We start from the raw sequence: 23264 nt of genomic DNA, 5'->3' as shown, positions 1-23264 counted from the left end.
TTCAGGCATAATTGGATGAAAAGCAGTAGAAATGGATATCGAAGGGGCAAGAATGAATCAATGATTTCTTCTTTTCCATTCCACTGCACCAAATCTGATTTCCAGTAAGACTAACATGCTAGAGACCAAGACCAGCACATCCTAAACAAACAGACATCGCCCGTTAACCAAGGGTCCAGCACAGCATTCACGTGTAGTCTTATTGGCTTCAGGAGGCACATCTGAACTACGATTCCCCAGCTCTCCCCGGCAGCATTCAGCAGTCATCAGAACACGATCCACTCAGTCATTCAGAGCACATTTTATTAACACAGAAAGACTATGATTCACCTTATTAATCTCACAGGGGTAGATGAGATCCAAATCAGCACCACTCATGAAGTATACCATGAACTTGATGACAAAGAGGAAGCAAAACACATTATTATTACCGAAAATTCCTCACGGATAACAAGTCTTCCCCTCTCCAAGTGTATGAAAGGCTTCAAATATACAAATCTAAAAATATGTCACAACAGTTAACGCTAAGACTTGAGTTGATTTTTTTTTTAATATGCTTTAAAATATACTGAGCATCTCTCCTTCCCCCGACTCTCCAATGACATGAAGAAGCCCCTTTCCTTGCTTTTCTCCTGGGCTTCTACATTTTTCTCCTTCCTGGAGCAGCACCAGGGGCTGGACAGGTGCCTGAGGCGGTGACTATGACGCCTGCTCTGCAGAACGCTTGTGCTGGCTCCGGGAGGGACCCTCGCTGCTGGGGGACACCTCTTTTTGTAGGTTCACTGTGCTGGTCTTCCCAGCGGTTTCAATCCAAGGGTGCTGAAGAACCTGGTGGGCCGTGTAGCGCTTCTTGGGGTCTACCACCAGCAACTGGCTCACCAGATCTTTGGCAGCTGTTGAAGTGAGAGAAAGAGGGGAGAACAAGATGATGGCAGGTGGTTCTGAATTTTTCTTCCCCATAAATTAAATAGGAACACCAACATCCATGATAGCACCATGTGCTATACCAGGGCAGTGCTGGCCAACATTTTTCTGCGATGATGGAAACCTTCTATTATATCTGTGTTCCCCACCTGGGGCTACTGAGCATTTGAAATGTGGTTAGTGCAAGTGAGGAACTGAATTTTATTATATCTACTTTTAATTAGTTTGCACTTAAATAGCCGTGTGCAGCAAAGGGCTACCCTGTTGGACACAGCATCTCTAGAGGATGTTTATTCATTTCTCTAGAGTCCAGGGACCAGACCCACCACTTAACACCCCGGGAGCCCAGTGCAAGACAACACATGGAAGCCACAGACCCTATGTCTACGTATTTTAAATCTGTAAATCAAACCATCAAGTTGCTAAATAAAAGATGTTCCATCTTCCTTCCTATGTTGATAAATATGGCTTCATATTGACAACACTGAAAAACATGTATAAAGAAACCTAAGTAATAAATAGTGTAAATTCAAAATAAATTTCATTTTCTGCCCAAGACCATAACTGACTTCAGAGAGATGTGGTGACAACTAGGGGGCCAGGTGGCAGGCAGGGAGGAGAAAAGATTTCTTCATTGCTGGTTGGCTCTCGAGGGCTGGCTCTCTGAACTTACTCTTCTAATCAGTCAAGAATACACAGGAGGGAAAAAAAAAAAAAAAAAAACACTCACTTCTCTTTACCTTTTGGGGAGCCGCCTCTTGCTCCAGATCAGCAGCTCACCCCCTCCTCTCCACCAAGGTCAGCCACCCCTTGAGCACTAAAACCACAGAATTTCTCCTACCCCACCCAGCTCACGCTGGGCACATTCTGCCCACAAAGTGTCCCTGCGTCCAGCCCCACCCACACCACTCCTTCAAGGTCCTCAAAGGACTCAGGAGTGGAAGACCAGGTTTAAACTGGGAATTCTCAGACTCACATGGACATGGGTGACCCTAAACAGAATCTCCTTGGCTACCCTATGACACTGTTGGGAGAGGCTGGGAAAAGAGGCCTCCCCAGTCTTGGAAGTGGGCCTGGACCATTTGGCCAAGGAATTCTGGGGTCCCAATTAAGTTGCCTAGAAGGGGAGCTCTGGGCTCGGGGGTAAACAACCCCTTGGTCCACTCACTCTCTGGGGATGGGTGTCACCACAGCAGGGCCCTCTAAGGCAAGGGGCCCAGGGCAGGGGCCACCCATGCTCAACACTAAGGACAGCTGCATAGAACTTTCTAGAATTATTTTCAGTCCTTGAATTCCCAAATTTGCTACTGCCTTCATCAGCTCAAGACCCTCACTCTACCTGCAGCAAGCCACCCCTCTCTCTACCTTATTTAAAAGGGTAAAAAAATGAAGATTTTCCCTTCTCCCAACCCCCAAATGAGAAGACAGAGACTGGAGATGAGGGTAGTTCAATAACTAATCTTAGACAACACGTTTAAGGGAAATTGAGGGGTAGGGGGGAATCACTCCTATTCTACTTTTTAAGCTAAAGACTGAAACACCCAAAATCCCCCAATTATCTAGTTCTCAGTTTTATAAGGGCAGAGGGTAGTACAGACAAATCAGTAGAAACAAGGTGATAGATTCCATGTGAAAGGGCCAAAAAGGAGGAAGACCCCATACGCTTCCGCTCCACTAAAAATAACAGACCTCCACCCCTTCGCTTCTAGAGCCCCCAGTCTCCAGCCTGCCCCTACAGGACCCCTGGTTCTTCATGAGTAAAAGGAGCATTTCCAGGCTGTTCAAGTCACGGACACTTCTATATGTGAGAAGGCTTTGATCTTTCCAAATGAGGGCTACCCATTTGATATTTTTCAGTGCTGAGGTTCTTTATTTGCCTCAAGAAAATGTATTAACTTGGTGACCACGACTGGTAGTTAGACTTTTTCATTAACTCGCAAAGCCAAGACATGTTTCCGAGTGCCACATAAATCTACATGAAACCAGCAGAAAATAAAGGATGAATCACGATAGGACGACAGCCCTCCTCCGTGCCAGGTGCTGTAGTGGACCCTCTGTGCATCTAATTACATATCTGACCTAACACCTGCTTTGACGTCAGAACCCGGAGGGGCTCCAGCTAAACATGCCCTCCTTTCCTGCTCAGGGAAGCCCCACATCTCACCGTCAGAGATATTGTCCCAGTAGGGGGCCAGGAACTCGAAGTGGCCCAGCTGAATGATGTTAAAGAGCTCTTCCTGGTCCTTCTCCGGGCTCCGGAACGGGGGGAAGCCACACAGGAGAATATAGAGGATCACACCCGCAGCCCACATGTCCACCTCCAGCCCGTAACCTGTGCAACAGGGGCAGAGACACAAGCAAAACTGAGACTGGGCTGGATCAAATGCAATGAGAGCAAGAGTGGAAAATCGTGGCCCTCGGTGTCAGAGGACCTGAGCTCTCAGTAAACAAGAGCCAGTGTCACGGCTGCCAGCTCCGACAAACACGGGGGCCACACCACTGTGACTCAAAGTTTACTCCTCAGACCACTGGCACTCTGTGATCCTTTATTACTGGTCTGTAATAAAACAAGCCCGGAAATGGAAAGTAAATACTTGCAGACTCGTATAGCAATTTGACATGGCCGAGACATCCCACTGCGTGACCAATGGAGACATCTCACTGAACAGCGTAGGGGTGAGCTGAGGGACATCAAACACACATGGGAAGTCACACGTGGCAGGGGCTGAGATCTAACCACATGTAGCAGGCCTTCGTAGGGGGCCACACTGTACTGGAAATTGTAAAACGTGGCTCTTGGAGGAGCCCCCATCTACACGAGCAGCCTTTACCTCTTATCTAGTCATTGCCTTCTCTCATGTTCAAAATATTATTTACTGGCTCTTTTTATGATCATAAAAAGATTGCTATTACTAGCTGTATTCCCCACACGCATACACACATTTACACTTTCTTTAACAAAATTAGGATCACGTTGTACATATTTTATACCCTATTTCATTCACTGAATATTGTATCATGGCATTTCCTATGAAAAATATAAAAAAATATTCTTCAAAAGTACGATTGCTAATAGCCGTTAGCATTCCCGTTATATATAATGAATCCCCTATATTGTCATTTAAGTCTGTTTCTAATTTTGTTTACAAGTGTTTAAGGAATTCTGTGATGAACAGCCTACTGTATTCAATATTTGCACATATCTCTGGTTATATTCTTAAATAACTTTCTAGACATTAAACACACAAACTAATATACAGCAAAGGTTTTTGATACATATTGCCGAATCATCCTCCCAAAAATTTATAACAGCAGTATATACACTTTCAAACACTTTTTAACTTTTTATCTTTGGAAAAGGAAAACACTTAGCAGTCTTAATTTGTAAGCTAGATTCTCATTTTTAAGCCCCAGAGCAATGTTGTCAAGACACAAATCAGCAGAAAATATTAAGGGACTAAGTCACCAATGTCCTCTTTCTAGCCAACTCTAACGGATTTTACGCAGTTCTCAACCACCTTTCACCCTCAGGAGGGTCAGATTCTGCTGGGCCTCCCGTCTTTCTGAGATTTGCCCCTCGGCCTTGGTGACATTGTATGGTCCTCATCCTCCTCTTCCTGCCTCCAGCTGTCCTGTCCTGTGCTGACCCCTCCTTCCTTCTCTCATCCTCTAACTCTTGGCCTCCCTCAAGAATTTGCCCTTGGTTGCCCTTGCTGGCATCACTAAGGAGCTCATTATCTCACCTGCTCTGGCTGCCATCTCTGAGTTGAGGAGTCTCAAAACCACACCCTTAGCCTAGAACGTCACCTCCTTGCCAACCAGACAACTCTGTGTGTCCATCCTGATACCGCTACAAAGTTAGTGTGTTCAAATTTTAAGTCACCCCCTCCCCATCTCCCAAAAGATCTTTCCAACACCTTATTTTAGTTGGTGCTACCACCAACACCGTGGTTCCCCTAAGATTCATTTAGACTATTAGCAAATAGTATCTCATCCAGTTCATCAATGCCTCCATTAAAATGTCTCTGGTTGCTCAGTGTTCTCCTATGCCACTGTCACCACATTACCATGGCTACCATGCTGGCCACACTGAATCCAAATTCCTCTGCCCAGCCTTCCTAATTGTGGGGAATCCATGCTCAACATACTCAACCAACCACACTGCCCTCTGAGGCTAGTCTCCTCAATGTCTCTACCACCCAAACTCCATGCATGGTCTAGTCTCTTCTTAGCTTCCCTGATGCTTCTGTTGATGGGACACTATCTCTCACCTCGCCCTACCTCCCTACAAGCCATCCAGAGCCTTCCCTTCTTACGTAGGGTGCCTAAACGGATTTCTCCTGGAGTGCCTCAGTGGCTAAACAGTCATTCATATGTTTGGAGCCATATAATAATAATGATTTCCTTTTCATATACTTTACACAGTGTGTCACTAAAACAGTTCATTGGCTCCTTATACAATATAGAAACAGGTTATAAATATTACTCATAGGGTTTGAAATGGGACCCCGCCATTTCAAAAAAATTCCTTTGGAGGAATTTTTAAGCCAGTTTCCATAAGAACTGCTTCAATTCTCTCCCATTAAAGGTAGCGTTGGGTCAGTGCCACGAAGATCCCCACCCAATTCTCCACCATCTTTCATCTTACTGTCCAGCCAACACACACACACCCCAATCCCTTCTCTATAATAAGGCTGCCCTGGTGAGGAAAAAGTTCTCATGCTTTGATCAGAGAGATCTGCTTCAAATATTTCCATTAAAATCCAAGTGCAAGCTGAGTGCCAACTCTCTGAGATTTCTGACTACTCCATCCTGAAAAAAATACAAAATATTAAATGTTAAAAATAAAACAGGTTAGTAAGTGAGCCAGAGTCCCACAGAGCAATGTAACACTCACCTTTCTCAGAAAGAATTTCAGGAGCTACATAAGTCGGAGTCCCACACACAGTAAATATAGGTCTCACCACATGCTTTGCAAGGCCAAAATCAGCCAGTTTCAAGGTGGTAGATTTGTCCTCATTTCGCTGAACCTGTAAAAAATAAAATAAAATAAACCCAAATCCCCAAACCATCAAAATTCTGATGAGAACAAGGAAGGAAAACTAATGAGACAACAAGCATAAAAAGTCAGAATAAGAAACAATAAACCTACACCAGCTTATAGTTTAGCCTAACACTGATAAACCCAGTTGGATCTCAGTGACAGGTGTGCATATTTCCAACTAAAGAACCACTGAGTCAGATTTACTGTGCTCTCCAATATGGTCGCACCCTATTGCCACAGATGGCTGCTTAAATTAAATTAAAAATTCAGTTTCTGGGATGCACTAATCACATTTCAAGTGTTCAACAGCTATCGGTGACTAACGGCTACAGTAATTGCGAGCAGTGCAACTATAAGGCATTTCCTCCTTCACAGGGAGTTCTGTTGGGCAGCCCCGAGCTAGAACAAGGATCAACGATGTTTTGAGCACAGACTAGCTTGAGTGAGGACTAGAAAATGCCTGTGGGTCATGCAAAGACTAGGCAGAGGGGAAAAAAGAAAAAAGAACTACTAGGAATTAGAATGAAGAAGTAGACAAGCAATGGAGGAATGTTAAATAAAGGCTCTAATTTAGGGGATAAAGGGCGGTTAGTTAAGAACCAAACAGACCAGGAGTCTTTAGTTCCAATTCCAAGAGTTGCAGCTGGATGGTCTTGGACAATTTCTTTCCTGATCTGAGCCTCTGTTTTCTCATTTGTTTAAAAAAGGGGGGGGGGGGGCAGGGGGAGGCGGGTTATAATTTCCAGCAAATAGGCCTTATGTCAAGAGTTTCACTCCATGTCTGTAATCCACCCAGTGTTAGCCCTCGGGTGACCGACAGTTCCAGGCTGCGTGACACTGAGGGGGTTCCCAGGATGTGGGACTTTCATTTTTAAAACTTTCATGTAAAACCTTTCATTTTTAAAACAGTCTTCTGCAAACCAGGATGAGGTGGTTGCCCTAGTTTGCACATAACAAATACTAAAACAAAACAAAAAATTAATGCTATTGAACTAATATCTATTCCAACGTATGTGAACTGACAAACTGGGTTCTAAGTGTTGACATGTTTTGCATGAAGGTGAAAGAAATTAGACCTCACTTCTACTAGATTTTAGAGAAGGGTAGAATTAGACATTTCAAACAAACAAACAAACCAGAAAAGACATCTACCCTCACTCTGAAATGAACACAGAGAAGTGACTGTTCTCACTTGTTCTCTTCAAAACATGTCCCACCAACAGAGTCTCATCCCTTTCAGCAGGGCCAGGTGACTGACTTTCTGATCCCTGCTCAACCAACTCCCACTGCCAAGTTCATCTGCCCGTCCTCCTTCACCCTCAAGGTATGTTCACGTCAGATGATATTGTCAGGAAAAGCTGGGTCTTAACCTAAAAGAAATGAATCTCAAGGGGGATGAGCTTAGCCAGTATTTACATCACCATGCAAGAAATAATAAAGCTAAAAATATATTTCACCTAAAAAAAGAAACAATGAGGGGGCAAACCTAGCATATCTTCAAGCAAGTAGAAGACGACACATTGGCACCGCATGCTAGGGAGGCGGTTTTCCACTTTGGGGAAAGGTTAACGAATCAGGCACAAACCCAAACTCCAACCTCCTGTAACAATGGTTGGCATCCACACAGGTATGGCAGAAGGGCAACCCAATAGGAGGTTTGGACCCCCAATATCAGAGAATGTTTCGACTCAGAGCAGCGGCCTCCCCCATATGAGCCTCACCATGACAGGTTTCAGGACACAAAGAAATAAAAGCAGAAGCCAAAGGGTTCTCAGCCCCTCATTTGGAGGATGCAGGAAGTTAAGCACACCTGGGCGACGGAATACCTGCCTACTTCTGGCCCTCTGGCTGCGGCAGCTCTGAGCCCTGGGCTGGCCCTACTCTGCAGCTATCCTAGGCAGCTGCACCTTGCAGGTGGGTCTGCACAAACCTGGAAGATTCTCGGAAGGTGTTCTGAGCCCTGTTAGCAGCCTGGCCACGCAACCATCATTCTGACCTCATTTGCTCACAGAAAGCAGTCAGCACCATCTCTAAACAGGAAGCTTTGAATAAAAGATTCTGCTAGTGTGGCATCTTTTCCTCCCTCTACCTCTTGGGAAAGGTGCAGCCCACCCAAGACCTGTTGTCACATCCTGCCTGGCACCCTTTCTTCCCAATATAAAGGGCAAAGCTTGGGACTATCAAGGGTCTCAAGCCCAGAGGAGAATTTATCCATAAGAGGATAGACAGAATAAAGGGGGCGGGGGGGGGGGGAGAGAGAGAGAGAGAGAGAGAGAGAAGGAAGGAAGGAAGGAAGGAAGGAAGGAAGGAAGGAAGGAAGGAAGGAAGGAAGGGTTGAACTCATAGAAATGGAGGGTAGAATGGTGGTTTCCAGAGACTGAGGGATGGAGGACATGGGAAGATGTTGGTCAAAGAGCACCAACATTGATATCAACCAAATGAGAGACTCATTGGGGTCACCAGAGTTATAGGAGAAATTACCACTTGTCCGCAGGCACATGTCCTCACATCTCTAATGGAATGGGACAAAGGTTCCCAAAGCTCCTACCAGCACTTGGGAAGGAAGGGGTGCAACGGGAAGCACTCTGGTTCTCCCTGTGTCCCATCAGAGCCCTGGGCACAGCAACACCCCAAAATTCAGGGCTGGCGGCCACTCCCCGCTCTCCCCAGACAAGAAGAAGTTCTCCGAACTTGCTCTGGATCCTGCCAGTGAGCTCACTTCTCTATAAGCAGAATATGTCTTCATTACTGAGTCTGAGTCACCCAGGGGCAATCTAATCAATGTCTCCATAATTAACCCAACCAAACGGAAAATCATAGATGTGGAACGAAAATGTGATTCTGCCTTGGCCTGCGCATCCAGGCAGACATAGCCCACAAGGAGACAGGGAGGTAATTATTAGAATAATTTAGACAAGAAAATCTAGTTTGGAAGGGAAGGACAAAAAAATTGTGTGCAGCCTAGCATTTCCAGATGGATCACCTACGATTAATCACATTTGCTGGGTGATTGCTGAAAAAATATGTCCCTCACAAATATTTGTAAATATTCCCAATGAAAAGGTCATCATTAAAAGCATCTGGCTGACTTAATGCACCAAAATAAAATACGTATTTCTATGTAAAAATCACAAAATTCCCTTCCTTATTGGAACCCCCCAATTCCAAAACCTGGCTCCACGGAGGTAATTAAACATGGTGCAAACTCAGTCTTTCATTTTGAAATTTTATTATGCTAAATAAATGTCCAGATGCTAATGGATTCCCTTTTCAAGTATCAAATCTGTTTTTCAAATCATTTTATGACCTTTCTAAAATATATTATGCTGCTTCTTGTCTCTTTGTGGTTTAGCTTTTCTCTTTGAGTTTTAGGCTAAACCCCATAGCACCACCCACACCAGGAGCAGAAGCTGGGGGGTGGTGAAGATCAGTGGGGTTGTTTGTCCCTTCCAGAAAGTGGCTGGAGACTGCTGAATGTTTTTCATGTTTCTGTCGCCAACATCTGCTGTCAGGAGTTATGTAACATTCTTCAGCACAGCCCGTGTGACTTGCAGCTTCTCATGTATTTCACCTACCTAAGCAGGTTAATTACCCTGACGGTCATGCACTAACTGTGTGAGTTTTGTTTTTTTCAGCAGGCATCTCACGTTCTTGGCTTCAGACCGTTCCTTGAAATCAAATGAGTGACAATCTCCTGCAATAATTCTTCCTCCAAGAATCGGTGGGACTTCTGACACCATCAAGTTTGCCACCCAAACAGGAAACGTGTCGAAACCATCCTCCCACCAGACTATTGTTCACTTCTGATGGAAATCTCAAAATGGAAAAGTGTCCACAGCTCTATGCAGCAGTCCATTCCAGTTATGGCCAGCTTAACTTAGGAGGAGAGTCACCCCTATGTTGCCTCCGAATTGTACCTCTACTCCGTTTTCTAAATCTGTCCTCTAGGGTGACACTGAATGAAGAAGGACATACCCCTTCCAAAGATGGGAAACAAGCACCATGATCCCCCATATTGCGTCTGGCTTCTCTGGGTTCACATCGAAGGATCCTCCAGCAGACCCGTACAGGATGGGCTCAGCCCATCCGCCCACAGCAGCAGCATCGTGTGGGAGCTTGTGGGAACTCTCAGGCTGTCCCAGATACACTGAGCCAGGACCAGCATCTCCACAACCCCAGACTGATTCTTATGTACAGAAAGAGTTCTGGATGACCCTCACTTCACTGATACCTGTTTTAACAAAGAATGCCCACAAATGAACATCACACCAGATGTAATTTGATCAGGCCAGTGGACTACAGACTCTCAGCCAACTGGGCAAGCAGTGGCCATGAAGACAGCCACAGACCCCACTAAATGCCCACTTTGATGTCCCTTCCTCAGAAAACCTTTGTCAGGGATCAGAACATTCCATCCCAAATGATGCCACGCTGACACATTAATTCTTTGAAGCTGAAGGCACCTAAGAAACAGCCGATATGAGAACGGTACTCTGACCTCCCCCTCCATACATAGAAGCAGGGCATAAAATTTCCCATGAGGAAGGCACCCGCCCTGGGCCAGGAAGGGCAGAACACTAAATCACCATACTTCTATCAGCCCAGAGAGCACCGAGACAGGAATCGACGCAACTAAAACAACTCTTACCTCCCGCTAGTTTCCCCCATGCGTTTACCTTCCACACTGGGCCACCCCTAAAAGCCTACATCCCTTTTCCTCTGTCTTGTCACTTCTCTAAACATGTACTATTCTTTGTTAAAATGCTGTAGAAACCCCAAGGTCTAACTACCCTTTCCGTCACTCATCACTGAGTTTCTCCCACACGTATGAGCAATGTACACGTAAAAAACCTCTTGTTTTTCTCTTGTTAACCTATCTTTTGTTCCGGGTTGCAGGCACAGAGCCTAGCAGGGCAAAGGAAAAGAGTTTTCTTTTTCCTTCCTCTACACCGTCCTGGGCCAGGTTTGTTGAGGGCCAGGCCAGTAGCCCCAGTGCACATATCTGGCCTTGCCCTCCCCCACATTTCTCTATCTTCTGGTCTATGTAAACTCACTGCTCTTCATCCTGGTCCTTCCCGGGCTCTGTTTTCAGTTGCCCTCTAATGGAAAGAGTGTGAGAGATTAATTTGCCTGTAATGACGGTTGACTCACCTGCATCCATCACCCCCTTTTCCAGCCACATCTAAGTATCCTGCTTTGAATCCACGTGGTCCATACTATTTACATAAGCACCCAGATAATATCTGGATGGTCTCAAAGCTTCAAGAGGAATCTTTATTTTTCTGAACAATTCGCCTCCATGCTCCCCTCCGATCGTAATTTAAATGTGATCATGCAGTTATCATCTCTGAACAGAAGATGGCAGCAGAGTACAGACTAAAGAGCAAGAGGATGCCCTAAGAAAAAATGTTTGACGTGGGTAAGGCTTATTTATCTTTGCCAACTTCTGGATCCATCATGGTTCCTCCGGCCTTTTCCTCCATTATTCTATGTTCAACTGGCTATGAGGACTGACTTGATCTCAGAAGCCAATTCACAGCAAAATGCCAATGTCTAAAATCAATTTACATTTCAACAGCAAAAGATATTGTAATACAAATGACTGAAAAAAATCAATGGGGACAAAGACCTGTCATATGACAGTTCTATGACATTTCTTTCTACTTAACCTCTCTATTCCTTCAACAAATATTCATTAGATGCCTACCATCTGCCAGGCACTATTCTAGGTACTGTGAATAGCGAATGAAACAGATAAACTCCTTGCTTTTATGAAGCTTTCTATCCATAAACAATATTCAAATGAATACATTATGTGAGGTAGTGATACATGTTATGCAAAAGTAAAAGTGGGATAAAAGCTGGGTTGGCTATTACAGTATCCACTAACCGCATGTGGCTATTTCTTTTTTAAATAAAAGTTCAGTTTGTCAGAGAGCCAAGGTACCTTTCAAGTGCTCGTGTAGCTAGTGGCTCCTGTGTTGGGCAGTGCAGATATTGGATAGCACCATCATCACAGAACATTCTACTGGACAGGGCTGGGATAGACAGCGGCAGGAGGTGGTGTGTTAAATAGGGTAGCTAAGGAAGAACTCACTGGGAAAGTAACATTTGAAAACAATCAGGGATGAGCCATATTAAAATCTGAGGCACAAGGTTTTCAGGTGGAGGAAATAGCAAGTGCAAAGGTCCAGGGGCACGCTTGGCCTGATGTAGGAACAGCAAGTAAGGGCAGGAGTGGAGTGAGCAAGTGGTTAGAGGGGAGCTTCGAGAGGAAGACAGAGGCCACGTCATGCAGACCTTCCAGGCCATGGAAATGAACTTGGCCTTTATTCTGAGTGTAATGGGAAGGCGATGACAGCTGTGAACAGAGGCGTTACAGGTTCTGAGTTACATGTACAGAAGCTCATTCAGGCTTCTGTGAGGAAGATGGCTTTAGAGGACGAGGAAGGACCCATGAGGAGGTGACCGCCATTGTCTCAGCAAGAGGGGATGGTGGCTTGGTCGTGGGCAGTGCAGTGGAGGTGGGGAGTGTCATCTTCAGGGTGAAGACGACACTAGAGAATGGATTGACTGTGAGGAGGAGGAAAGGGTGACTCTGAGGTTCCTGATCCCCGCAGCTGGGTCAGTGGCGGCCCCATCTCTCGATGGACAAAGGTGGTTTCATGCAGTACGAGGATGAGAGCCTGGCTGGAGTCCGGGATAGCATGGAACATGGACAACTGCAAACGGTGAGTATAGACACCTTTTCCAAGGTGTGCGTGTATGTGTAGGAGATCATAAAAATGGGCTAGTAGGTGAAGGGTGTGTGTGGTAAAAACAAGGGTTTGTATTTGTGTTAAGTTGGGAGATAGTACAGCATGTACTTCGGCAACAAAAGCCTGGCAAGCACTTCTTATCCACAGTTTCCTGAGAGCTGTCGTCTCCCAGATGTACTCTCTACCAGCAGTCCACCAAAACCCCTGAGAGAGCGCTCTGAAGCATCCCTATGACCCCACAAGGGAGGTGGGGAAAGGAGTGAAGGAGGAGGTGGCAGACCATCCCAGAAATGGCAGGTGCCCGAGCAGAACTCGTGCTGGGCCCTCAACCTCCCCGAGAGGCTGAGGGGACCCAGACAGGGCCGCATGTGGGGAACGTCTCCACCTCCCCTCCCACTCCAGGAGGGCATTGTCTTCGGTGCAATCGCTGGCAAGCAGTTTCTAATTCTATCCCCAATCATTACCTAAGGGAAGAGACACCCAAAGGCCAGGCTACTGGGCAGAGTCCCCAAGAGAAAACATAGTTGAACACCTCAAAAGTGTCCTATCCTAGGAAAATGTGTCATTTGAACGTTTCCTGTGCTCCACCCACTGTACCTAGTTGAGGGGCCAAGGTAAGCCTAAAATATAGCCCAAAGCACGGGAAAATGCATTCACCAAAGAACCTCACTCACCACAGGGCCACCTGAAACTTAAACAAACATACAAAGCACCTTCCTTGAATGGCGGGCACACAGAGATAAACAGGCCACCAGGGCCCAACCATCATGCCCAGATAGCCCTCTGTCATCATCTCCCCATCCATCTACCAGCCTCGAAGACACAGAATCTGCATGGCCTCAGAAGCACACAGTGTTTGTAGCTGTATGGCCGTCACTGTTGTCCCTTTCCATGGCTTCCTTCCTTGCCAACAGAAGCCAGATTCTATCCAGCCTTTGGGCAACGTGCATCAGGAAAGGTGGGCCCAGCCCAAGCGGCAATTGTAACTGAGCTAAGTCAACCACCACAACCATTCCTCTTTTCCAAGGGAGGCCACGTGGCCCACCCCAGCCAATGAGATAGAACAGGAAGTGTGCTGAGGGGCTTCCGAGCAAGATTTTCCTCCAATTCACAAAGGAAGAACATCACCAAGAGTTGACTGCTGCTTTTCCTGCCTTTTATGTGAGTGTAACAATGTGGTGCATGAAGTATGATAGACATTTCGGAGCCAGGAGGGAAATTGCAAGAACTGCCCTGACTTTTTTGACCTGCTCTATGAACCATCCCTGGAATTGCCCATCTCCAGGCTTCTTGTTACCTGAGACAACTAGATGTCTTATTGTTTGAGCCCTTGCTCCTCAGAGTGTGCTCTGTAGCCCATCGGCATCACCTGGGAGCTTATCAGAAATGCAGCAGCTCAGGCCCCTCCCCAGACCTACACCATCAGCCTCTGCACCTTCTCAAGATCCCAGGTGATTCCTGAGCACCGGAAAGCTTGGAGAGGTGCTGACTTAGTCAGGTAGTCCTACCCGGAAGGTAGCTCAGCTGTAACCAGGCGAGCCCGCAAGGGTGTTCTCCGCCCTCCGCATCCTCTCCTCAGCCCTTACAATTCATGCTGCTCCCTTGGATGCAGACACTGGCAGTATGTTCATGGACACACATCCTTACCTTACGGTCCTGCTTCCAACCGCCTCCTGGGAAAGATCATGAACCTACGCAGAACACCAAGCCCATAATCATATGGCCACACAAATAATGTGTCAAAATTCCCAAGGTCAAAGTCCTACTCAGTAAAGCCCAAGTTATTTCAAACAGAATTATTATTCTTGTGGTCACCGTGAACTATTCACGGGCCTCCAGTGGTACCCTGAGATCTGAGAGGGTCAAAACATCAGAAGGGGTTCCTCGAGGAGAAACTGACCATCTCAGGCAGGCACGGTGGGAGGTGCAGCCCACTGAGATTCTTGGGCAAATAATCCTTTAACCTGATTCTATATATTCTATTCACCTGCCTGAAAGGGATTTTAAGGGTTTTGTCTAAATATGGAAAAGTGGAGTGTCCTTGCCCAAAATGGTACATTAGATATTAAAGGATGGCGAGGGATTAGCAGTATATCCATGTCCACATAGAATGCCAGTTCTACGGAGTCCTCGTCAGAAGGCTCAGTCAGAACATTGCAATCAACTTGGCAAGGCTGAATGGATGAGAGAGAAAGAATTAAGGAGCAAGGCTGGGTATTCCTCTCTCTCTCTCTCTCTCTCTAATTCTTTTTTTTTTAGTTTTTTTTTAATTTATTGGGGTGACAATTGTTAGTAAAATTACATAGATTTCAGGTGTACAATTCTGTATTACAGCATCTATAAATCCCATTGTGTGTTCGCCACCCAGAGTCAGTTCTCCTTCCATCACCATATATTTGATCTCTTTATTTCAATACTTCCTCCCTCCCTCCCTCCATCCTTCCCTCCTTCCCTCACTCCCTTCCTTCCTTCCTTCTTTCCATCCTTACTCTCCTTGTTCTTACATAACCCCTAACATATAGGATGTGTGGAAGAAGTTGGAACAAAACCAGGGGATTTCATGTTACTGCAATTAGACAACCAGACCTTAAGACCTTGAAAACTTGAAGAGATTCACTGAGATGCTTCCTCAGATTAAGGACCTTCTTAAAATACAGAGGTTTAAGAAATGTAATCTTAGACCCTCAAACGGCTCACAAGAAATCACTCTATTAGACAGGTGACAACACACATGAAGACAAGTTATTAAGAGGACACTAGGAGGCTGTTGTTATTTAGTAAATGACCTGAACTTCAGGACTCCTTGGGGGAATGAAGTCACAATTTTAAAAGATATTCAACAAGGGACTAACTATGAATCATGCTTTAAGTTGCCTTTGTTGTTGACAATTTATTGCAGATAGTAAATTATCTATTTCAAATTTACTTTCAGGTGACTATTTCAAAAGGAACTTAGAGAAGACAGAAATCCTCCGTTACCAAGATGACCCAGGATCTAGAATTTTGAAGACTTTAAGAAATTTACTGTAACTTCTGTCTATGTGGACAATATGTGGGTTCGCTGACTATTCGGATAGTTTCTGTTTTCCTAGAAACTGCAGAAATGGATACTGAGAGCCTCTCTCACTGACACAAACCTATAAAGTTAACTGTCGTGTTTCCTGACAGAATTCACCCTGAGAGTCTCGGGATGAGTTCTATCCCTTATAAACCTGTCTTCTCGCTGACTTGATCAATATTAACCAATGACCCGAAGGCATGTGTCACTGTACTGTTTCTTAGAGATTGCACATTATTGCTGAATTCCACATTTCTTCATTTTATTAAGTATGCCTTAATAAGCTATGTTTCACAGTTGTTATCATCTTTTAGTTAATGCAATTGGTGTATAAATGCATTCATGAATCCTTGGACCATTAATGAGAGGACACGGACACCTCCATCTTAGAAGCTAAGGGAAAAGAAGATTGCAATTGGAGCTGGGAGAAGCAAAGCCACGCTGATCGGAGATAACTATTGCAGAACCACTGACTAACAGAGCAAGAATCACTGAGTCCTTCTTGTATATCAGAGTAGAAGTGGAAAAAGAACTTAGGGGGTTAAAATGAACAAAATGGCTGAACAAGTTTATTTTAGAGAAAGAATGGGCAAAGAGCGTGTTTGGACATTTTTTAATCCTTCTAGATTTTCCATGCCACCTTTGAGATGGGACATCAGTCACTGCCCTGTCCTAGTCACATTCAGCAGTTAAAAATCTAGAAGGGCCTGTTCCTTCCTAGAACCAATAAAAGGCCAGAAAGAGGATGCAAACTGTGTCCCTGACCAAGCTGTGACTTGTCCCCACCACCATTTCTCCTGGGTTCCCAGGGTCTCTGCTCCAAGCACTCCTGGGCTATAGTGTTTGTCCACCAGCCTCATTCCTTTCAGCCCAGTTTCTGGAACAGAAAAACGTCCCTTCTCTTCCCTTACTCTGGGACAGATTTTCTCAAATGACCTTGCTCCTGTCTGACATCTCTTCGGTGTCTCCCTGCCCCCGACTCAGCTCTATTTGCTGTATGGAATACCTCGGCTGTTGGTCATAAATAACCTGGCCTGTCCACTTCCCGTCCTGTGAGGGCTGGTCTAATCAGCATCACCTCTCTGGCTCCTGTTTCCTTCCTTCCCTTCTCCCAGGGCCCAGTCAACCCCACACAGCACATCCCAATCCCACCAAGGGAGCACACACCGGCAAAAGAAGCAATGAACACTGATATTTCTGCGAGTTGGAAATTCTCATGATTAAAATTTCTTTTGCAAGATCTCAGGAGTCTAAATAAGCCGAAGGGAAGAGGGGAACTAGCTCGCATCTTATCAGGAAATGTGATCTGTAGAAACAGACAAACTCAGTAATATCAGCCTAAAATTTTATTCCAGCACCCAATTATCAAATACAAATATTTCTATTGCTTAAAACAACATAATAAGCTTGCTGTATCATTAATAGCTCTTAGCATATTCAGAAAGTCTCTGAAAGCAGCATCTGCCATGGGATCAAAAGTTAGTTCTAACATAATCACTTTCCCGTGCTTAGCAAAGACAGGTGTTAATAGAGACAGCAGCCATTCATTCAAGGAAGAAAGTTACTTGGATAATACAATGCTCAACACAACTGCAGAGCACTAAATTAGAGAAGATTATTTGAGAGGACGGCAGTCACCATGGTGATATTTACTAATATTAAATCTCAGAAGACCTACCAAGTTTTCAATATCATTACCATCTCAGTAAATTTAGAGATAACACCTTTCTAAACCCAGATAAGGATCTGTCAAGTGCAAAACAATCCAGATCTGTCTGAAAAAAACAAAAAGCACTGGCATTAGCATTTAGACTTTTGATATAACAATAGGTATGTTGAACTTTTCTCACCCAAAAAAAGGACAATGGGTTTATAAATGTGACAGGCCTGTTCATTTTGATAAGTGCAAGCTGACAAAATTATCCACAGAGGAGAAAAGATATGAACCCATTCCACAAAAGATGGCTGAAATATGTAGCTTTCTACAGTTTCAGAAGGCGCCATACCAGCACCAAAAAAGTTTTTTATTAAAAAACAAAACAAAACAAAAGTGGGTTTTCTTCAAAGTCAGAAAAAAAAGGGTCTAAATATCAGTTACATTTAACACCAATAAACAATTTACGTATTTAGGCTGAAAAACTATAGCTACTCTGAAGTTTTGCCTCTCAGAACACACACACACAACATGCAAACACACTTTACTGACCTTAAGGGCACTGAAAACACATATTTACTTAAAGCTATGAAGAGTTGCCAAATGCTTTGTCTAAGGCAGTTAGCACTAAATGTGTGGACTAAATACCTTGCAATTCTCTACTTCCTGAAGCAAATTTCTCCATGCAATCTAAAGCAGTGCTAACTTTCTCCACTTTAAATATGGCTGACAAGTCCCTTAATATAAGTGAGAGTCTCTATTGCCCAAGAGATGGGCCCGCTCGACAGATTGGTTCCCGGACCTTGTTGAGAAAATGCAAGTTCAGATGACTGTCCCCAAAAGCAAATGATCCTCTGGGGTAAATGATCTCATTCCACATCCTGGAAAATTTGTATGACTGTGATAATGCATTATGAGGCACATGCCCAAAACATTCAGCTCATGAGACCAGCCCAGGACGCTAGCCAGAACCTCTCCCACGGGGACAATTCAGGGAAAACATCAGAGGGTCATTAAAGAACCCTGTTCTGTTGCCCTTCCAAAGTGGCCATCATAAACAGGGTACCGCACATCACACACGGAGATTATTTGCATCCAGACCCAGAAGACAGAAACAAAAGGCGAACAAAGAAAGATGAGGACACTCAGCTAAGGCAAAAATGAAATTTCCAAAGGGAGAGTTATTTGATGGTAATTCAGACCACTTCGGCAACAAGTCGAAGTTCTGCAATACTATGAATTCGGGCAAAAAATGAGGTTGCTTGACTCGGTGGTCAATGTACTCATAGACCTCATTTCACCAGATAATTAACTTGACTCGCTCAATGTCTTATTCTCCTTGTGGGAGCAGTTTACAGACAGATGAATGCACTGGGATAATGTTTCCAGGCTGGGTATACAGCCATGGAAATTAAAGGAAAGAAGCTAAATCCACGCCCCTCCTTTTTCCCCCCCCACAAAAAAAGAAATTGTGGCTCATGGCGCTGTCTCCATTCACTATTGCTTTACCTGAAGCAATCTGGCTTTGAGTGCTTACTCAAGATACCCACTTAATATCAGCATTGGTCTAAGGTAATAATAATGACGGTCGCTGCCACCGATGGAATGCTTACTATTTCCCAGGCATCACGCTCTGTCTGTGTTCATTTATGCATCCAACTAATATTTAATGAACGTCCGCCACATGACAGAACTTTTTCAGGGTACAATCTGAATAAAACGGTTTCTGTTGTCATAGACCTTTCTTTCCAGTAAGAGGAGAAAGAAAACAAAAGAATAAATATAGCAAGATGAGCTGGTGATCAGGACTAGAAAGAAGAAAGGGGGATAAAGGTGCCAGAGGGTGACAGTGTAAGTGTGCTGTCCTAACAAAGACGCCCAGGAACACACTTGATTTCAGGACCACACTGGGTTTACTGGCTCATTGCCACAAGGGAGAACACACCACTGGGAACACCTAAGAAGAGGGTGTTCACTGAACTTACTGTAAGATTTGGGCTGTGTTAGGCGATTTGGGGGAGGATTCCAAAAGGCAGGATTCTGCTCTGAATTACATACCGTCAGGAAGAGAGGGTAATTCTGTGATGGGTACTTTACTCATCCTTACCCAGAAGGGGGAAGGAATGAAATGACGCAGCCACTCAGTAGCCAGAAGGGAGACATGCGGCCGCATCTGTGGTTTGGACGATCCTATTCTTCCCTGCATTGGGACATGATTATAAAGGGGTCTTGCTTTTATCTTGATCCATCTGGCCTTATCTGATGCTGATGTTCTGGGACATTGTGTCTGTTCCCCAGGAGGACACGGCAGCTGAGCTGTGAAGGTCAGACCAGCTCCCAGCTTTCCTCGTTCAGGCTCAATTCTCACTCAACCTTCCACAACAGGTACTATTATTATTTCTCTTTTATAAATGAGAAAACGGAGGCCCAACGGGGTGAAGGACTTCCCCTAGAGCAAGCAACTATGAAAGCCAGAGTTCAAAGTCAGGTGAGCTGACTCCAGAGCCGGCCTCTTCTCCACTCCACACACAGGTCCCAGCAGTGCTGAGCCTTCTGAATTCTCGTGGCAAGAAGTTATCTTCAAAAGGGTCAAGGGTGGTATCAATGGGAGGGGGGACACAAATCCTGCATGGGGAAGCTGCTACCAGTAGACACCCCAATACTTAGGCCAGAGTTTGTGCAAATGCCCAAGAAATAAGTCCACCTGGTCAGTGTCAAGGCGGAAGTATTTTTCTCCCAGGGATGAGGAAACATATGCCATTTTATTTCAATGGGAAGGTTTCTTTTTCAATAATTTCATGAAAACCAATTTATCTCAGCAACTTTTAGGAATGAGAACCAAAGTTTTAAATACTGGAACAAGTATGTTAAAACAGGATAAAGGTCATGTTCTAGCGTGTAAGGGTAACAGAGTATGAGGCAATGGATACTCCCTGTATCCTGTATTTTATAAACACCCTCTCCCATAGCAGCAAAGTCAGGGCTTACCAGTAGGTTCTCTGGCTTAAGATCCCGGTGGACGATGCTCTTGTCATGCATGTGGACGAGCGCCTTACACAAGTCCATGAACATGAGGGCGGCGACGTGCTCTGGGAACTTCACATTTTCTATGATGGCATCAAAAAGGTCCCCGCCCTGCACATACTCCATGATCAGGTAGATTTCCGTTTCCGTTTCATATACTTCATGCAATTTCACTATGTTGGGATGAGAGAGGCTCTGGATAATGAAGATCTCACTGTCAACCATGTCCTCCTTGCCCTTGAGTTTGGACTTGTCAATGATCTTCATGGCGTAGGCCTGCCTGGTCTCACGGTGCCGGCACTCCTTCACCACGGCGAAGTTCCCGTCCCCAATGACTCGGCAGGTCTCATAATGCTTCTCCACGTCGGCTGAGATGATGCCCGCTGGCCGCCGCTTCCGGCCACCAGGCCTCTCTGGCTTGCTTTCTTCTGGCCTCGCCTTGGGCTCCTTTTCTACCCTTGGAGGTTGGTCATCTCTGGGAAGCATCTTTCTCCCTCCTGCCACACATGGCTTTTTCTCCTTCTCTGCCTCCTGCTCCTCCCCTCGGGTCCTGGGGAGCTTCTCGGAGTGGGCCTGGTGCTCCCTGAGGAACCAGCCACCTTGCTTGTTCCTGGTGTCTTTCTTCCCATCCCTCAGCCCCTCCTCTCTGACAGGCTGAGCTTCCATGGGGTCCTTCTTAGCCTTGGCTGCTCCTTGCAGATGACCTTCCTGACCTCCGGGGTCTCTGTTCTCTTTCTTGTCTGTGTTCTTGTTGGGTTTGCTCAGCTCCTGAGTGGGATTCCTGGGACTGCTCCTGTGGCTGTCGGCCTTGCACCCTTCCTCCCCACCCTGAGGGTTGGCCTCGGGGGACCTCCTGCAGCTCCTGGTCCTCACCAGCTTCTCCACATCATACCGTTGGCACTTGCCCATGTCCAGCTCGCTGGTCCCCAGGGAGAGCCTCTCCCTCTGCAGGCTCTGCTGGAGCTCTCTCTCTCTCTTGCACTTCTCGCACCTGATAATTTCACCTGAGGTCTTCTCAATCTCCACCCCCAGGTGCTTTTCTCCACTTGCATGCCTCTCTAAAGTGGCTTCCCTGGGTGGCTTGCTACAGGGTTCAGGCTCCCATTTTCCCCTCACCCACTTCTTCTGGGCCCTTGCCCTGTCCTCCAGCACCGGCTCCACATGGGTCTTCCCCTGGGGTCTGATGACTGCCCTGGACTCAGCCACCTCACTGCAGCTCTTGGCAGTCTCAGTCTCCCCACAGGGGTGACCCCCTTTCAGAGGCTTGCAATAAAGCCTGCTTCTCAGCCTTGGAGAAGGTACCCGGCTGTGCTGGGTCAATGTCAGGGCCCGGGTTTTATTGGGGTACAGTTCTTCTATGGCCACTTGAATGTTCTTCAATGTCAATGGTTCTTTGCCCATGGCTATGAAAGCGTCCCCTTCCCTAAAGAAATCAGAGACACTCTTTATTTCCCTGCCCTTGAGGTTAAACAGTTTCCTCACACGATCGTTTTTCCATCTTGGAAAGCCCAAGGCCTCTGAGACATCCGCTAAGAGCTGTTCGAAGGTCTGCACCGACCGCCTATTGAGGAGCAGGGTGATCTTCCGCAGTGGGTGCCCGCCCAGCTTCACCACCGTCACCACCCTGGGCTTCAGCGGGCTATGCTCAGCATGGGCGGAGTGAAGGCCATTCTGCGGGCTGAACACAGGCACCATGGAGGCAGGGGGCTTCTCCAGAGTCCCTCGGCCAGCAGGCAGCCATGGGCCATGCAGCTTCCGCTCCATGATTCTCGAGCTTAAATATTTCAGAGAGTGGTCACATAGGCCTCGATGTCCTGCAAGAGGAAAATGACAACATAGTATTAGTCAAGATGGGTGCAAAGAGCCCTTTGGCCTCCAACAAAACTTTACTAAAGATTACTGATTCTACTACAGTTTATAAGGGTGATCTTTGAGGATCTGCTTGAAACAATAGAGACTTTACACTTTAGGTCTAATCCCCAGTCTCCTCTGTGAGAGACCAGGAGTGTGGAACGGAGTCAGCATTGGGCCTGAGGTGGTCCCCTCCCAGGGACCCCCAGGCTGGCCAGGCCTGACTCAGAGAACACAATTCCTGCTATCCTAAAGAGAGCTGACCTTTAAGAATCTAAAACTGAGATAAAAGGTCTAAGGTTTGCCACCCAGGAAATACCAACAAGAGGTCAGAACATTCTGGAACTTTAAAGAACCCAAATTTCACCCACCACAAGTTTTCTCAGCTTGACTTTCAATCCACTCAAGGTGAAGCAATATGTGAAGAGGTTGTGATCACAGAGGTTGAGACAGATCTGAATTTGAATCCTGGCATGGCCACTGAGTGTGTGAACTTGGGCAAATTACACACATTTCAGTTTTTTTCATCTGTGAAGTAGGAATGCTAATACCTTCCTCCCAGGGTTTTTGTGAAGAGTAAACAAGAAAATGATTAAAATTCACTTAAAGGAATGCTTGACACACAGCCAGGGCACAATAATTGCTAGTTACTAATAGTGTCCTCACGATCTTAATATCTCTTTTGTATGATCAACAGTAATGCAATCCAACGTAGAATTCTGTGCACAGCTTCACCTGGCTTCACAAGAACTCATGGGCTAACATGACATGGTGGGTATTTCCTAAAACTCTGAGATTTTCTTTGCACTAGCATTTATAAAAAAAAAGAAAGTTGAAGATTTACATCTAGGCATAGAAACTTTCTTCTCCAAAAGGTTTTTATCTTGTTATTAAAAGGTGGGGGTGGGGGGGAATCCACGGTCATATGAATGCTTAGAACTGTAATAATGA

At 45.6% G+C, this 23264-nt stretch overlaps 1 protein-coding gene across 2 annotated transcripts in view; it reads right to left on the bottom strand.

Moving 5' to 3' along the window:
• Positions 1 to 282: 282 nt before the first annotated feature.
• The window catches only part of DCLK3 (doublecortin like kinase 3), a 43468-nt gene continuing 20486 nt past the window's right edge, over positions 283 to 23264 (bottom strand). Inside the window, exons 1-5 of one of the 2 annotated variants that reach the window (XM_074312638.1) lie at positions 22685 to 22803; positions 20427 to 22276; positions 5822 to 5954; positions 3089 to 3256; positions 569 to 893 (exon numbers count right to left, since the gene is read on the bottom strand). In XM_074312638.1, coding sequence (XP_074168739.1) covers positions 700 to 893; positions 3089 to 3256; positions 5822 to 5954; positions 20427 to 22226 — 2295 coding nt within the window. In that variant the 5' untranslated portion in view covers positions 22227 to 22276; positions 22685 to 22803 and the 3' untranslated portion in view covers positions 569 to 699. Of the gene's footprint in view, positions 894 to 3088; positions 3257 to 5821; positions 5955 to 20426; positions 22277 to 22684; positions 22804 to 23264 lie in introns of those variants that run through there. The other variant, XM_074312637.1, reaches the window with a different exon arrangement.

Source organism: Rhinolophus sinicus, linkage group LG10 (assembly GCF_036562045.2).
Source record: "Rhinolophus sinicus isolate RSC01 linkage group LG10, ASM3656204v1, whole genome shotgun sequence".
NCBI lineage: Eukaryota > Metazoa > Chordata > Mammalia > Chiroptera > Rhinolophidae > Rhinolophus > Rhinolophus sinicus.
This window is presented reverse-complemented; position numbering and strand designations above follow the sequence as displayed.